At 40.5% G+C, this 13,908-nt stretch overlaps 3 protein-coding genes across 3 annotated transcripts; 1 reads left to right on the top strand and 2 right to left on the bottom strand.

Moving 5' to 3' along the window:
* Nucleotides 1-14: 14 nt before the first annotated feature.
* LOC110772877 (Protein kinase superfamily protein) lies at nt 15-2,480 on the bottom strand. The gene is given in 2 exon segments (XM_021977358.2): nt 15-1,222; nt 1,224-2,480. Coding segments are annotated over 2 exon segments (1,941 nt in total). The 5' UTR covers nt 2,264-2,480; the 3' UTR covers nt 15-321.
* A 1,913-nt stretch (nt 2,481-4,393) lies between these two features.
* LOC110772874 (uncharacterized) lies at nt 4,394-8,499 on the top strand. The gene is made up of 4 exons (XM_021977355.2): nt 4,394-5,336; nt 7,085-7,684; nt 7,785-8,076; nt 8,178-8,499. The coding sequence occupies exons 1-4, from the start codon at nt 4,719-4,721 to the stop codon at nt 8,210-8,212; spliced, it is 1,545 nt and encodes a 514-aa protein (XP_021833047.1). The 5' UTR covers nt 4,394-4,718; the 3' UTR covers nt 8,213-8,499.
* Nucleotides 8,500-8,651: 152 nt separating this feature from the next.
* On the bottom strand, nt 8,652-10,748 carry LOC110772873 (pentatricopeptide repeat-containing protein At1g59720, chloroplastic/mitochondrial-like). The gene is given in 2 exon segments (XM_021977354.2): nt 8,652-9,012; nt 9,015-10,748. Coding segments are annotated over 2 exon segments (1,776 nt in total). The 5' UTR covers nt 10,582-10,748; the 3' UTR covers nt 8,652-8,803.
* Nucleotides 10,749-13,908: the final 3,160 nt, after the last annotated feature.

The following is a 13,908-nucleotide window of genomic DNA, read 5'->3' on the forward strand; positions in this document are numbered from 1 at the left end:
GGTTTGCACAAATATGAACAGAACGCCAAAATTCGATTTTGAATATATTGGAATTTATAATACACAGTAAAAGCCAGAAACTGGAAAAAAAAAACAAAAACAAAAAACAAAAAAAAACACAGTTCTTAAAGTAACCAAACAGATCTATCTATTCACATTCTATCTAGTCCAGAGTCTTTTTCTGCGACACAAAAACCTTCTTCTGAGAGCTGAGATGAGACACAACACGAACACTCTCTCTCCCTTTCACTTTCGCTTGTCAGTCAAACCCCGCACATGTGCATCTGACCCCACACACGCACACCCGCCCATCAAATCAAATCAGCCCTTCGCCACCTCATCACCAATCAAATTCGAACTCGAGGCCCGGCTCATCCCACGTGTACGGCTCCTGATACGCTTCAGCTCCTCTACTACTTCCCTGGCATCTGGACGGTCGTCCTTATCCGCCGCCACGCACCTGAACGCCAGCTCAGCCGCCACATCAACGCCGTCGATCACATTTCCGTCCACTATCAAAACCGGGTCGACGACCTGGTGGAGCAGACCCATCTGGATCTTGGACACCACCAAATCAGCCAACGCCAGCTCCCTCTTGTCCCTCCTCTGGTCCACCGCTCTCAACCCGGATATCAGCTCCAGCAGCACCACCCCGAAGCTGTACACGTCACTCTTGTCCGTCAACCGGAACGACCGGTGGTAATCCGGGTCCAAGTACCCGGGCGTCCCTTGCGGGCCGGTCCAGACATACCCGGACGTAGACGACGACGTTTCGGGGAACACTAACAGCCTGGACAGCCCAAAGTCCCCAACTTTGATCCTCATGTCTTTCTCCACAAATATATTCGACGACGTTATGTCTCTGTGCACCACAGGAGGCACCACCGAGAAATGCAAGTACTCCATAACCATGGCCGTTTGCAGAGCAATGTCGACCCTTACCTGCCACGTCAGAGACCCTTTACGGTACAAGCTCTTCGGGCCGTGAAGGTGGTCGGCGAGAGTTCCATTAGGGACGTAATCGTAGACCAGAAGAAGGCCTCTGGGATCGCTGCAATAGCCGTGGAGTTTGACCAGGTTTGGGTGGTCAATCGAAGAGAGTATCAAGATTTCGTTGCAGAAGCACTTGTTGGAAAAGGCTCGACCAGAGGCGGCGCCATGGTGGGGCTTGTGGAGATACTTCACGGCCACGACCCGCCCATCATAGAGCTGACCCAGATACAGACCCAAACCCGCCGTCTCCGATTTTGCGCTTGGGGTCGAACCTGTTGGTTGAGGATTCGAGCTCTTCGTATGTGAAGACTGGCGGGAGAAGACTGGCTGAGCGGTGGCGATGGAGGAAGAGGGTTGTTGGGTCTTCTTCTGTGGCAGAGGAGCTTAATCTTCTGGACCTGAAAATGGCTATAAAGACTGAGACAATGACTAGGAAACAAGCCAATGTGAATACAGAGGACAAGATGGCGATTCGATTGGGGCTGTCTTTGCTAATCCACGGAGGTGAAAAGCGAGGCCTGGGGTGAAAACAGAGGAATTGCTTCTCTGGGTCAGAGGAATTGAAGCCACAGAAGCCATTGTTGGCCTGACAATCTCTGCAGCTAGAAAAGTAAGAGTCTTGAGCTTCGTCCCACTCGAGCTCGATCCCCCATTTGAGGAAATTGTCGAGAAAGCCCAAGACATCGCCTTGGCAGCCCTGCGCTGTAACAGGGCGGTGTGGAGATCCACAGTCAAGGAGAAGCTTGAGTGGGTTTTTGATGAGCTTGCATTCCCAAGGACAATGGCTGCAGTTGGGAAGAGTTGGAGGGGAGCAAGGTTTGAGAACGGAGAGCCGAGAACAAGAAGCGTCGGAGATTCGGAAAGGCGAGGCAGAGAGGTTGATGGAGTGGTCGGGGATGGAGAGAAAGTGAGGGAACGAGCAGTTTGTGTCGGCTGATTTTGTAAGTGAGCTTGTTGAGTTGGTGATGTGAGGGGAGAGAACAAGTGAGGTGGAGCTGGGTTCGTAGCGAAGGAGAGAGAAAGAGAAGTTATTGATGGAGATGGTGGAATGAGGAGCAGAGCATTTGATTTGAAAGGAAGGGTGGCCACAACCAGGTAAAGAAGAGAAAGGAAAGGGAGGTGGTGAAGTGAATGGTGGACATGAAAATGCGGAGGAGGAGGAGGCCTCTGGTTTTGAAGAACATGAGTGGGTGGCTGTGGAAACTGAGAAGATTGTCAGTAGGAGGAAGACAAGGGCTGCTGAGAGTGTGGTTGGGTTTGGTGGAGGCATGGATGGGAATGGGAATGAGAGAGTGTAAAGAGTGTAGTTTTAGAAGTCATGAAAAGATAAAAATGAGATCTCGAAATGAATTGAATCTGATGTAGAGGAGGGAGGAGGGTCACGTGAAGCAAGGTGGAGAGAAGACAAAAAAACTCGAAAGGGGTGGGTGGACGACCGGCGATCGAGGTCTATGTGGAAATATTTATTTACCTCTTTGTTTCTATTTTCATAGATTTCTTACCTGTTTCTCTTCTTTTCCTTTTCTTTCTTCTATTCTCTTTCAATTGCAGCAGTCATAAATGCTTTTACTTTTTAACTTTTTAGGGTGTAACATCACATTCATACGTACTTTAGCTTTCTGGGTCTGAAATTACTTTGGTAAGCAACTTCTTCTGTATTTTTCCTCCACCATTATTGAGCTTTAAGGTTGAGGTTCATAAGGTCTTTCCCTGTCAACATATATTCGTGTATTAATGAATTATTAAGACTCAGAGTTAGATATATAAATAATAAAAATGGGACTTAGAAATGTGACATTGTTTGTTTTCTTATTGCTTGTGTTGACTGGGGCATGCGAAAGCATTTGACAAACTAGGGAGGGTGAAAACATAGAACAGCCTTTTCTTTTTTAAAATTTATAATGGTAAGGGCCCCCAAGACCAAAATGAGCATGGAAATTATAAAAAGCTCGTCGATTTCTGGGAAATAATATATAAACAATTATCTTCTGTACTTGAGGAATAGATGCAGCCGTGCAGTAGCAGAGCATAGGGGTCTCCGCTTTCAACATCAAGCAACCTTAAATCTGTTTTTCTTTTTTCTTTTTTGCCCTTGGTACTGTTTTGTTGAAGTTAAGGCCTCAAGCCCACTATAAATCACGTTCTTGAACCCAGCGACACCAATGCATGGCCCATGAAAAACGTCTTTGTGGATATGGCGCTGTGACTAGAATTCTGTCGTGATCAGGAGATGAGGTCCTATATCTTCACTGTTGAATTAACTAACTAATTGAATCTAACAGCTAACTAATTTAATCTAGCCGTTAAGAGATATGGCCTCATCTGAGCTTAAATTTGTTTTGTGCTCCATCTACAACCTTTTTTTATTTTTTAGTTTTCAAATTGGTGCTATCATTCAGAGTCACAATCGGTTTGACCTTGTATACTCACGCTTGGTGTTGTATATATTGTATTTTACTGAAATTGTCACTGCGACAATCAGGGACCTAATTAAGCCAACGAGTTTTAGCATGAGAGTGGCCAATTTTGAAGTTGTTGCTGGGAAAATAAGATAAGAGGCTATCCTTTTCCACCGTTTTGTACGTATAAATACATTGGAATATTTTATGGGTGGATGGAAAGATAGTGACATGAAAATCCAGTAACTTATTATTCTGCCCCAACCATTTTCACTACACCAGCTAATGCCAAACAGCGTCTACTTTTCCAGAACTAATCATCTTCTCTAAGTAAGAAGCCCATTTAAATGGACATGACAGTGGGAAGGGGAAGATAATGGAGATGAGAGAGGGAATATAAAATAAAATAAGAGTGCTGCTATAAAATAAATATGAGAAAGATAATTAAGTGATATTCTCTATATATATATATATATATATATATATATATATATAATTGTTGTAGAGTACGCCGCCTAAAACCGTTTCATCCTCATTTTATATTAAAATAATTTAAAATAATTTAAACTATCGTTTGTATAAAAAAAAAAACAATATATTAGATAATTTAACTCATTTAATACATTAATTGTATTTGTTTCTAGAGACGAAGAAAGTAAATCAATCCCCCTTTTTTTTCCTTTTTTGTTTTTGGTGGTGGAGGTAAGTTCAGTCTTAGTTTGACAGAAAGAAATAGAAGCAAGGGCGTGTACCATCGGTCCACCAACATGAGCTTCTAGACGATACGACAACACCATCGGACGCGTTCCCATGACTTCATGTCTCACGAGCACATCCAATGGTCAATTCTGCATCTCCCTACCTAGTCACGGTGAAACATTTGTCATAATTATCCAATGGTCATTATAATTTTTTCATTTTGCATAACATAATTGGGCGTAGATAGCAAAACAATGTTATTTGGGCGTTTCTTTATAAGATTTTTCTGCTAGTCACGTGCTAACCCAAACCCCAAAAACCCCCATTTATATTCTTCGACACAATTAATTTGCTCCCACCAGGAAACTTCATCATCTTCCTCAGTCAATTAACAAAGTCTCAGTTTCTTCTCATCTTCTGCTCTCGCCAACATGCCGAATTTAATATTATTATGACTTCATCGTTAATGTGTGAACAAGTTTAATACCAACAAGCAATTTCCAAACAAACCAACCTTTTCCAAATCACCTCAATTTCTCCATTTTTTAATTCTTCTTACTAAAATCCCACAACAATAATCAATTTCAATCATCTTCATCACTCTCAACTTGATCATTGATCATCACCATGGAGTTCTTCAACACCGCCAAGGCCGTGAAGCTCCGCAGCCACCTCGACAAGTACCTCGTCGCCGACGACAATCAAGAGTCCGTGCGCCAGAGCCGTAACGGCGACTCCCGAAAAGCCCGCTGGACAGTCGAGCTCGTCGACAACAAATCCCACGTCGTCCGCCTCAAGAGCTGTCACGGCCTTTACCTCGCCGCAGCCGACTACCCCTTCCTCCTCGGCATGACAGGCAAAAAAGTGCTCCAGGCGGAAGCCGACAAGAGCATGGACTTCAAGTTCGAGTGGGAGCCCATACGCGACGGCTTTCAGCTCAAGCTTCGGACGTGGTGCGGCAAGTACTTGCGCGCCAACGGTGGGCCGCCGCCATGGAGGAACGCGGTCACTCACGACGACCCTACCACGTCCTCCACCCAGAACTGGATTTTGTGGGACGTCACCGAAGCCGAGGTCCCGGCGTCCGAGTCTCTCACGGATTTTTTACTGTCGCAGCAGTCGAGTTTCTCGTCGTTTTCTGATGAGCTTAACGGGTCGGAGTACGGGTCCCCCGTTTCCGTTTTTTCGACAAAGTCGCCTAGGCTGCTGTCTCCGAAACCGTCTTCAAATAAACTCACTAAGCAGGTATGTTATTAATGTTTATTGTTTTTTTTTTTAATAATAATTATATGATTAGTTTGATAATTGAGTAATTAAGCAAGCTTCATTTGTTAATTATGATTAATTGTTGATTGATTCTGCAAAGTCAAGGTAGTAGAGGAGAACTATTTCTCTATTTCCGTTTCATTGCACCTATTTCCTTATTTCTCTCCATGTGTTACTTATCAGGATATGAGAAAGATAGAGAAATAGATAAGAAAACAAAAATAGGGAAATTTTTATGGTGGCAGAGGCGTATAGGTTTAGTGTTTGGATTAAATTGTGGTCATGATTTTAGGCATGGAAAGTGTTTGACAAGCAAGCAGTCTATTGATATATGGTGACTAGACATAATGTTTGATTGATCAATTGGGTATGCATGTACGCTTGTGTAAGTAAGGAATCTATAAAGTATGATAAACTTAATTTTGGTGGGAGGATTTTTCTCACCATTTTAACTTAAGGTATATGCTCATAACCCTTTTTAATATTTGACACATTTCCATAAGCATAACTATAGTTATATAAATCAAAACAAAAAGTTAATCATAATTATATCTAAAAACACGTGTCAAGTATTAAGAAAGGTAATGAGCGTAAACTTGAGTTAAAATGGTGTGTAAAAATATCACACACCACCTTTTGTGAGTGGGAGCTTGGTGTTGATCTCACATATATAATATGAATCTTACTTTGTGGTTGAAAATGAAAAGGTTAACACAAAATGTGGGAATTGTGTATTCTAGAAGCAAAAAGATGGAAGCTATCGAATTTACCTTTTTTAGTAAAATATTGTTTTGAAGTTGCAAATTTTCATCTCTTTTGTTTGTTTGTTTGTTTAATTACAATATTGCAGGTTGATCTTTGTCTCCTTATTTGGCATATTATTAGTGATATTTTTGTATGCAAACTGCACACCAACCCTTAAGCACTACAACTTAATGGGCAGAGAGAAAGTGGACACAAAAAACCGCACTACTTTAAACCAACACAAAACATTTTGGTCATAAAAAACATCATTTTGAACTTGATGTAGTTATACATCTTTGTCATATGCAAGCGCGTAATTACTAGTTGTTATCCAAACTATAATAAATACACAGAAAAGCAAGATAGATCATACCTGTTTTCTGTTGGGATGATTTTGATATTTCTAGGTACGTTCACATATGGCTTTGGACAATACCTTTTTTTTTATAAATTGCTTCAAAATGAAGATATCAATTTATTTATTTATTTATTTATTCTGCCAAGGGAACGCGCAATTACAATAAAATAGATGATGGAGATTTCTTCAATGACTTGTGTGTCTTAAATTTTCTAATTTAGATTTGGCTTTAGGCCGTTTTTCTTAATAATCTACTATTTATCTCAAAACAAATTTAAATATCTATAAAAAATAAACAAATTTAAATAAAATAATTAACAATAAATGGGCTCGGCCCAGGTCCATAAATGTAGTGGGCCCATCATAGCCTCCCACACGGAACCTACTACGAAGAAGCCAGGCCACGTACACAGAACCGCGTTGTACTAACTCCGCTGTGTGATGGCGCTGACCAGCCTTTGTCGTAACTCACAAGCAATACAAATACAAATACAAATACAAATGCAAGGATAAGATTTTTCATTCGCTTGCTTGTCTGAATCCGAAACTGAAAAATCCCAATTAGATTCAAACCTTCTTTTCTCTCAGTTCAAATCTTTAACTCAATTTTTTCTGTTCCAATCAGACCAATTCGAACAAGTTCAGAAGCGCCATGAACCTCTTCAACAACGCCAAGGCGGTGCGCCTCCGCAGCCACCACGACAAGTACCTCCTAGCCGAGGAGGACGAAGAGTCCGTGACCCAAGACCGAAACGGGTCATCCAAGAAGGGCCGATGGACCGTCGAGTTCGTATCCGAATCCGATACCATCATCCGCCTCAAGAGCTGCTTCGGCAAGTACCTCACCGCCTCCAACCAGCCCTACCTGCTCGGCATGACCGGCCGGAAAGTGCTCCAGACTCTGCCCCAGCGGCTCGACTCGTCGGTGGAGTGGGAGCCCATCAGAGAAGGCACCCAGGTCCGGCTCCGGACCCGGTACGGCAACTTCCTTCGAGCCAATGGGGGACTGCCGCCGTGGCGCAACTCGGTGACCCACGACATTCCTCACAGAACCGCCACTCAAGATTGGGTTTTGTGGGATGTGGATATCGTCGAGATTCATATTCAGTCTCCGGTGCATAAACCCTCGGCCCCACCGCCTCTTCCCCATTCCGATTCCCTGGAATTCGATTCCAGCTCTCCCTCTTCTGTTTCGATCAAATCCGACCATTTTTCCAGACAAGAGGTTTGTTTAAGAATTGGGATTTTCTATTTTCTTCCTTAAATCTTTAAAGGTGAAATCTTTCGAATTTTGAGTAATTTTTTTTTTCATGTTGGTGTTGCAGTCTAGTGATTCTTATTCTGAGTCGCCACCAAAGTCGGAGGGGAGGACGATATATTACCATATAGCTGAAGATAATGGTGATGTGGACGATGGAACAGCGCAGGGTTACCCTGTGACCTTCAAAGGAAATGGGGTTGATGAGTTGACTCGTAAACTGGAGGAAGAGACAGGGATTGAGGGTCTCATTGTTTGTGCTCGAAGCCCTTTGAATCGCCAGCTCTTTCCCCTTCGCTTGCAGCTTCCCCCAAACAATGTCACTATGCAGGTTGTTCTGGTGCCGTCAGATTCAAAAGGTGAGCCTTTTATTAGTTTCTAGCTTGTTAAAACATAATCTGTTTTCAGACTTGGATTGGTTTTCTGATTTGTTTTTTTGTTTTCAATTTTGATGCATCAGTTGGGCAATCTCTTGCAAAACAAGGTTTATTATAGGAGGGGGAGGTATCAAATGGAAATCAAAGTTTTGGTCAGGCTACTGCGTCTTCTGTAGATATGGATTAAGACTTGTTTGTATGTTAAAGCTTAAAAGGATTCGAATCAAAGAGAATGGTGGGAAAGCCCTTTCTTTAGTTGATGTCGTTGGCTATGGTGGAAGGACATATGCTAACGTTGTTGCCTTGAACTTGAAATGTATGAATTCATGGCTTTGTTCCTCCTCCTGCTGCCAGTTCTTCCTGTAACAATTATTTCTGGATTTAATCATTTATTTATTTATTTAAGTAAGTATTTTGGTGGCGTAAACATGTGCTACTTTGAAATCTGAGGAACATGATTTACACCACCCAAGACTTTCTCCCGCTTTAAACGCAGGTTATTGATAGATACCTAATGGGAAACAGGTGAAGATTCGCTGACCCCAAACCAAACCCACTAGCTAATTTCTTTTTTAATTATTGTTTAAAATGTTCACAACGTGCGAAGGCCAAAGCCAAGCCTCTTGCCTGAAAATGTCGACGAATGTCGGCAAATAGCCTTTTTCTATACATTTGCTGACTCGTGATACAATCGTACAACAGTGAAAAGTTACCAATAATCCATACAAGAGCAGATGCCATCTCTGAAGTGACGAAATCGAGCACGATCTCTCATGATAATCTCCACGTTGAACATTTTAGAGATCAATTTGGTTACCTTATGGCAGTCATTGCATATCCTCAGGTTCTTGAATATGCGTATGGGCACGCCAGGGTTCAAGCTCAAGGGCCCAAAGGCAATGGCTATTCTCTCACTAGGTCATGACCCATTACTTCAAGCCTTTCTTTAACCACATCCAGAACCCTATATATTTCTCTACTGCGAGGGTGAGATGTGTCCCCTGCAAAAAATTCATGGGTAACACCATCTATCTCTATCAAACTACAGCCGGGCTCTTTCGCTACACCGTCATCTGTCATTAGTTTTCTAATTGATCCAACTTCGTTCCAACGGCTAGCTGAAGCATATACTCTTGACAGAAGCACGTAAACACCACTAGAAACACCTCCTCGGCCTCCTGCAGACTCGAGGATCTGCCTGGCCACTTCTTCACTTAGCTCAACACTAGCATGCTGCTTACTACATGCATCAAGAAGACTCCTCCATATTACAATGTCGGGTTTCATGGGCATTGTTGTCACCAAATTCAAAGCTTCGTCGATGAAGCCAGCACGTGCCAAGAGATCAGCTAGGCATCCATAGTGTTCTAATCGGGGTTCAATCTTGTACTCGTTTACCATCATATCGAAAAACTTGCGTCCTTCGTTTACCATGCCTCTGTGATTACATGCACTCAGAACACCAACAAATGTGATAGAATTGGGCGCAAAGGTCTCCTTTTTAACCAAACGTTCAAAATATTTCAAGGCAGCCTCAGCTTGACCATGCATTGCAAATCCTAGAATCATATAATTCCATGTAGTTACATCACGTTTAGGCATTCTGTCGAAGACTTGCTGAGCAATTTCCAAGGACCCACATTTGCAATACATATCAATCAACGAAGAGTTGATCAAAACATCGTTAGCAAGACCACCATCACATTTCCTCAACACATAAGCATGAGCCCACATCCCAAAATACAACGCACCCAAACCAGCACAAGCATTTATAATGCTCTGCATTGTATACCCATCGGGCTCAAACATCTTCTGCATTTCACCAAACAGTTTCAGCGCAGTCTCAAACTCGCCAGCCCGAACAAACGAATCAATCATAACATTCCAGGACACAATGCTTCTTTTGCGCATTTTCTCGAACACCTTCTTCGCCAATTCCAAACGCCCACAAGAAGCGTACAAATGAATCAAACTGTTGCTAATATAAACATCCGAATCAAACCCAAGTTTAACAGCGTTGGCATGCACTTGTTTCCCTTCGGACAAGGCAAACAAGTAGGCACAAGCTCTAAGAACAAAAGGGAACGTATATTGATCCGGCATAGCAACCCCGTCAGCTAACATTCTACAGTAAAGCAATATGGCCTGCTCTTCGCGCTGAGAGCTTCGTGCGCAGGCCCTGAGGAGAGTGTTCCACATGAACGAATTGGGGTTCTCAATCTGATTGAAAACCCGAAAGGCGTAGTTGATGTCGGCGAGCGAAGAGAAATGGAGGATTCGGCTATGGAGGAAGAGGGTGTGTGGGTTTGTGGTCGATGTGGCGCGCAATGTGTGAGCGTGTATCTGCTTGAGCTGAGACATGTCCGTACACTCGTTCAACAGGTGGAGAAGATGGGCGTGGAGGTGGGTGCGTGAGTCTCCATTATTGGAGCTGTGAAGAAGGAGATGATGATGAGGACGTGGGGTTGGTGTGATTGCCAGGACCATTGCCGCGTTGCCAAATCTTTGCAACGCCGTGAGAGATCATAAGCAGATTGTTATTTTACCTTTTATGAAAAAATCACCTATATATTTTTTGTCATGTGAATATGAAAATATCTACATATTTTATTATGCATATGAATATTATATGTATTTCTTTGTCAATTATTAAATTTAAATTACTGTTTACCATTGGGTAGTAAATTTTTTGGGTAAAGCGATATTCTAACAATTCAGTTTGGCATTGTTGTGCTGTGAAAATAATCACTGTCAGATTTGGTGTGAGAGAAATCAGTTTAGCGTTTCGTAAACTTTTTGTTAAAAGTATTGTTGGTACAATAATCAATTTCTAAGTGTTTGGTAAATTTTTTTTGTGAAAATGTTGTGAGCGGTGTATAATGACTAAAAATGGTATACAATATATATTGTATTAAATATGTTTCCATCACACTCTAAAAATTATTTTAATTATAAAATAAATAAAGTATTATGTTGAAAATTAAATATTTCTATCCAAATGCTCTAAACTAATGTTTCAAGTTAAATCCAATATGTTCCATTAAAAATAAATATTCTGTCAATAATATGGTAATAACAAAAATTAAACCAAATGAACTCATTAAATTTGAGGCTATATGATTTCTCAAAGCCTCCATTTCTTGTGTTATAGGCCCATCTTCTTGTTGTGCATCAGTGCTGACAATTTTCGAGATTCACTTGCAACATTTTCAGTCGTGGTGAAGTTACTATTTCTCTTTGTCATCTGATTGCAACAAAGACATTATATATATAAGCAAAAAGAATGGAATCATAGATATATCTCAACTTATAAATGCTTAAGGTGTAATAAGATTACCCAGAAAAAAACAAGTACAATTTATTCCCTTTATGTGTAGAAGAATAGAAAAGGTGGTCACCAAACTCGTAAAGGCAAAACACCAAATCCATCCTTGCTAATTTTCTCCACCCCACAAGAAAAAGTATTGAATTATGCACTTTTGCTGCCCACATCTTTTATCCTAATAAGAACACCCAAGCATACTCTGTTCCATCAATAAAAAAAATATTCTCTACTATGGAAATTAGAAAGCACCATGCAAAGTCCTCTAAAATCTCACCAACCAATCCTACAAGGCAACATTAAGCAATTAAGGCAGCCAACAAACACTTGTCCTCAGTCAATCACCCACCAAAGCCCTTAACCCAACATACAGACACTCATGAAAATCAAGATTTTAAAAATAAATAAATAAACCAAAATTTATATTGTTCATATAAGTTTCAAATTGCAATTAGTTTTGGAGAAACATGAGGGTGAAGGCAAAAAATGCAAGATGGTAAACACACAACAAGAAAAACAAAATCCTTATATTGCGAAGAAGGATTTGTATATAGAGGTAAGCCAACTAGAGTTATGCTACTCTGCTAAGCGAATTACAAAACAAACCAAACTAGCCACAACTCATAGGAATACAAACCAAACTAAAGCCAATCCAATCCCCTGTATAGGCTAAGCAGAAAAACAACAATAATAAATAGCTACACATATCTCCAAATGCAAGGGTTACAAAGCACCATAATCGGAAGAAAAAAATAATTAAACAAAGAAACAAAAACATGAATAGAAAAGAAAAAAAAAACCAACAACAACAACAACAACCAACAACAACAACAACTATTGAAGTTAAAACCCTAGAAATTAAAGAGAAAGAGGGAAGAAATAAACATAATATGCCTCTTACTTGAGTCTTGTGGCTCATTTGATTCAACAAGAAAAAAATAATACGAAGAATAGAAGAGATTCAAGAGAATAAGAACTCTGTGAAAGAGATGGCGTGAAGAAGCAAAGGGACGTGAAGGAGAAGACGCATGAAGAGAAGAGATTGTGTGAAAATAGATTGGGGAATTTTCGGAAGTTTGTAAATTTCATTAAACCTAGCGCCTTTTCGAAACTGATTCCCGCATAATCAGAAAATGAAAACACCTCATTAGCTGCTTTCCCTTATAGCTTTCTCTTACAACAATTTTTAACAATAAGTGATTTTCTCGTAGTTTACCAAACGGATTGTGCTTCCCAAAAATTTTAAAAAATCACTTATCACCCCAAATAAGTAATGTCAAACGGCTACTAAGTAATAACTCTATGCTTGTATTGTTCCCATTCAAGTGGCAATGTTCGACCGTTACTTTTAAAGAGTAAAACTAAAAGCACACTTAGAAAATAAAGACATTTTCACCTTTGACCTTCTCTACACCTACAAAATTAAAGAAGGTTTCCTAATTAAATTCATAAGCCAAACTCTCCAAGTCCTTTAAACTTTCCAGTTTCCAGAGTTACTTTCCTAATGGAATTGGAAAACCACAACTTTCGCTTTTATCCCTCTTTCCGTTTTGTATTACTTTCCTAATACAAGAGTTAGAAGGATTCCTACTTCATTGTGAAAAGGATTAGTTGAGAATTTCTTGATAGGTAAGACTCTTAGGTAGATGCATATAAATACAATTGCTCATGCTCAATCCACTGTGCAACCTACACTAAAGTATTCACCTATCTTGAATGAGTGTGTGAGGAATCGAATTGAGGAGAAGATCACGTGTACCAATTTTACATATCTCGACAACTTTGTGGCAAATCAAGGTAAGTATTTTTAGCTGCTTATGCTTAATAAGTCTTACATTTTGATCATCACGTTTGAGAGCGACCTACCACCCCCACCAGAATAAGGCCAAAGTAGGCTAAGCTTTACCACCATCCCAATACATCGGGCCATCTGTGCCATTTGATCATGTGAAAGATGATGACATCATGACCTCTATGGTGGCATCCAATACAAAAGTTGCACTCGTAAGTTGTAGGTAGCCAATCTCCTTTCTATTAAGAAGAAGAAATGCTTTTGATTACGTTTCACAAAAACTTTAAACGCTTACTTTCTTTAGAAATATTCTCAAACAATTGCAAAATTTATGTATTCTCCTTTTATGGTCTCTCTCTATCTCTCGATTTTTCGGATAGGTGATATGACGTAGGAGTGGGTGTGGTCTGGTCTAATTCATAAATGACCTAATTTCATACAAAGAGAGATAATTGGGCCTAGACAAGAGAGGTGCTTTGAAGTTGGACTTGGAAAAATATTAGTTATGAGATTAGAAATTTGGCATTGAACTTAAATAATTTTTTTTTAAATAAAAAATTTCACAGCCGGCAAGTATAAGGTGTGAAACCTTCATCAAAACTGATTTAAACCAGCCCAGTTCGATGCTAGTTTGTTGACTTTTTTAATCAACACGATTTTTTTCGAGTTTTTTCTTTCCGATATGACTCAATGTTCTAAT

The sequence above is a fragment of the Prunus avium genome, chromosome 1 (genome assembly GCF_965620075.1).
Source record: "Prunus avium chromosome 1, drPruAviu1.hap1.1, whole genome shotgun sequence".
Lineage (NCBI taxonomy): Eukaryota > Viridiplantae > Streptophyta > Magnoliopsida > Rosales > Rosaceae > Prunus > Prunus avium.